Source organism: Myotis davidii, unplaced genomic scaffold (genome assembly GCF_000327345.1).
Source record: "Myotis davidii unplaced genomic scaffold, ASM32734v1 scaffold69, whole genome shotgun sequence".
Taxonomy (NCBI): Eukaryota; Metazoa; Chordata; class Mammalia; order Chiroptera; family Vespertilionidae; genus Myotis; species Myotis davidii.
The window spans coordinates 2,437,539-2,441,153 of NW_006300363.1; the positions used below are offsets into that span (position 1 = coordinate 2,437,539).

General features: G+C 37.1%; 1 protein-coding gene and 1 long non-coding RNA gene across 12 annotated transcripts in view; one reads left to right on the forward strand and one right to left on the reverse strand.

Annotated features, from left to right (window-relative positions):
- Nucleotides 1–3,615, forward strand: part of BPTF (bromodomain PHD finger transcription factor) — a 134,486-nt gene that overhangs the window by 87,893 nt on the left and 42,978 nt on the right. For all 11 annotated transcript variants that reach the window (XM_006776681.2, XM_006776683.2, XM_015572437.1 and 8 more), the window contains one exon: nt 1,763–1,887. In XM_006776681.2, coding sequence (XP_006776744.1) covers nt 1,763–1,887 — 125 coding nt within the window. The remainder of the gene's footprint in view (nt 1–1,762; nt 1,888–3,615) is intronic.
- Nucleotides 1–3,615, reverse strand: part of LOC107185132 — a 25,344-nt gene that overhangs the window by 12,963 nt on the left and 8,766 nt on the right. Inside the window, exon 2 of the long non-coding RNA XR_001516047.1 lies at nt 2,172–2,191. This is a non-coding gene — a long non-coding RNA (uncharacterized LOC107185132). The remainder of the gene's footprint in view (nt 1–2,171; nt 2,192–3,615) is intronic.

The window sequence follows — 3,615 nt, forward strand, 5'->3', positions numbered from 1 at the left end:
TTGTTACAGCTCCTGGGGACACATCAACAGATTATAATTCAATAATGTGTCCCCAGCTCCTTTCACTTACACATAGAAGGCACTCAGATTTATTTTTTTGAATGAATAAATGAATGAACAGACTGATAATGCATGAGATATTTTCCCCACCTGATGTCATTTCCATTGTAAAATAGAGATGCTTGAAAGTTGTTTGTAGAGAGTGATTAGAGCAGCGGTTCTCGGACACATCAACAGATTATAATTCAATAATGTGTCCCCAGCTCCTTTCACTTACACATAGAAGGCACTCAGATTTATTTTTTTGAATGAATAAATGAATGAACAGACTGATAATGCATGAGATATTTTCCCCACCTGATGTCATTTCCATTGTAAAATAGAGATGCTTTAAAGTTGTTTGTAGAGAGTGATTAGAGCAGCGGTTCTCAACCTGTGGGTTGCGACCCCTTTGGAGGTTGAACGACCCTTTCACAGGGGTTGCCTAAGACCATCCTGCATATCAGATATTTACATTATGACTCATAACAGTAGCAACATTACAGTTATGAAGTAGCAACGAAAATAATTTTATGGTTGGGTCACAACATGAGGAACTATATTTAAAGGGCCAGAAGGTTGAGAACCACTGGATTAGAGGAAGGAGAAAGAGCATGAGAAAACACTTCTCTTTTCAAATAGTGAGTCCAGAGTTCCTATAGGATGTGTTCTAAAAGTGACACACACTTCCTCCCTCCTAGGATATCTCTGCGCTAGTTAACATTTGCTCACTAATTAAAGAATTCTTTTGTGCAGGTCAGAGGATTCACAGGGTGATAACACAACGAATAAAATCATGGTGTCACAGGTGGACATAGGAAATTAAGTTGTAGCAACTTTTTGGCTCGAGCTTTCCCTTTCTCACATCGTTCACTTTTCCAATTTAACATTAAGAATAGAAAGCATTGCCTTCCAAACTGTCTAAGATTTGCTGTCTACCTCTGTCAGAGGAGGAAATTATTTAAATTGTGTAAGTTTTCTCTACACTGCAATCAACCAGTGTATTCATTTAGTGTGTAGAAATGTGAACAAAGTATTTAATTACTCGAAGATTACTAATAGATAATTGACAGCCTAGGCCTGCTTTAAAATGTTTTATGGTTCATTCCATTTTAAAATATGATATTCATTACAATTGTAAATTTGTTTTGAAATGTGTTTTGTGTGTTTTTTTTAGGAAAAAACAACAGATTATCTCCTGATTAGTAACTAATACAATATTGTCCCTTTTTATTCTTCATTATATTAAGATTCCAAAACTATACTAATGTTAAAGTGTTATTAGTGTTAGCAGTATTCATCATCCAGGAGTTCATGTTTTGCAGAGTCACCACTTGAACACAAAATTTTCTGTCTTATTTGGAAAATTTTGTGAGTTCAAAATTTAATTCTCTATATTTGCTCTCCATAATTTTCTAAAACTTATTTTGAGATTAGGCTAAATTGATAAGATCTTCATAAATTGTTGCTGTATCTATCGTACAGTGAAGCATGCTTTTTGCACAGATTTATGTCATTTGAAGTGACTGCCAACCCTTTTTAAGTCGTTAGATGCATGTTATACCTAGGAACAAAAACATTTCTTATTAAGGGATAGATAATGGCCAAAGTGCTTAAAAAGCCATATTATAAATATTGAATGAGGACAAGAAGTAGTCCTTCAGTTTAATAGAGAGTGTGTGTGTGAACATATTATATGGTACTTCTTGGGTTTTTCTTCCAGGTATAGACTCCAGACTGTAAAGTCCTTAGCTGGAGTGAGCCTCATGTTACGCTTACTGTGGGCAAGTCTGAGATGGGATGACATGGCAGCCAAGGCTCCTCCGGGAGGAGGGACCACACGCACAGGTAAGGGTTTTTGATTTTCTAGTTTAAGCTTAAAGAGAAAAATCACCCGACAGTTTGCTTAATTTTAAGTATATCTGATACTTATTAAAATACAATGCTTATGTTTTAAAAATATAGCTTTGCTAAAGTTTGTCAGCACATGCTAGAAAATCCTGGGGGCAGGGAAGGAGGTTTCAAATTATAAGGTGAGCCACTTATATATGAACCAGTCTGAATTTTTAAAAGACATTTATTATTATAGAGCAGTGATTTTCAGCCACAGGAATTTTTAAAACATGCAATACCTGACCTATAAAGGAATTAACTTATTAATATGATTAGGCATAGTTGGTTTGACCAAGTTTTTATAACTCATCTTTTGATTTGAATTAAAATATCACTCCATTATACATTCAATAGAGACAGCTGAAAAGTACAATTTCTCTGCAGGGCCTGCAATGAAGGATTTGCAGAATCCTGCAGGGAATCAAGGAACTCTTCATTACAGTTCATGGATTTGTAGGATTACTCTGCACTTTTCTGCTTTCTTCATTGAGAGCGGTCCCAAAGTGTATCCTTGACTGTCCTGCAGGTAACTTCTTTCCCACTGGAAAAGTTACTGTGTACAAATACTTTAATTACAATGACCTGGCAGTGGTGGAGGCTGATCTTTCTGCCTTTTTCTATTATGAAATGGAAGGTAGGCTCAACTGGGAAGCATTTTCTTTGGACCAGTTCTGCTCGAGTGTTGCCCAGGGCCCTTTTTTGCACGGCTGTGTTTCAGGAGCGTTGTATTGTTATGTTTTAATACGCACTCTGGGCACAGTTTGTATCTGTTTAGTTAATTCCTCATTTTTAAATGGAAGGAAATACCTTCCTGTACATTTTAAACAGATACTGCCTTCAAAATATATGCTAACATCTTAATTTGCTAAAGTTGAAAGAAACATAATCCCTTCTGTCTAACAGGCATGGGTGAATATGTAAATTATTTATTACTTTAGAATGCAGGTGTTTTTTTTTGAAAACATATAGCTATAAAAAACATGCATGTGAAATGCATTTTTATACTTACACTTGAATAAAATATTTCTGATGTTTAGAGTAGGAGATGAGAATGCCAAAGGTGCATGTTCAATCTTGATTAATGTTAAGGCTGAGCCATATTGAATAAGTGAAATTTGTCTCATCTACTCATTAGGGCTCCTTTTTCCCTCCACTGTCCATTCCTTCCTCTCTTTTCCCCAGGCCCTGATTCCATGTTTTATTATCACTTTGAACCAGTAGTTGTCTCCACAGTGCTGCCAGATGGACCCTCTAAAATGGAGGTCTATCCTGTGAATATTCTGATTGAACTTAGCAAACATGTATAGAGGACTGGTTAACTGCTGCAGGGCTGAGAGGAGAAAGTATTTGTCCCCTGTCCATCTCATCTATGAGAAGTACTTTCCTTTGCAACCCACCCAATACTGGATAAATTTCAGAGGCCTTAATATAGATTGCCTTTGAGTCTCTGCCTCGATCCTTCCACTTGGTGCAGCACATTCTGGCTCTGCCTTTCTCATGCTGGCGTCATCTCGTGATGCACATCTACGCCCCTTCCTGCCAGCTATAGCACACTAGATACGGTTTTGGGGAAGAAGTGTGTGCTTTTTTACATTCCCCCCATGCATATGTGTGCCCCTTGCCTGCCACGTCCTTTTCATTTCAGAGTCACAAACAAAGCTCTGATCCAGGACACTGAGCCAA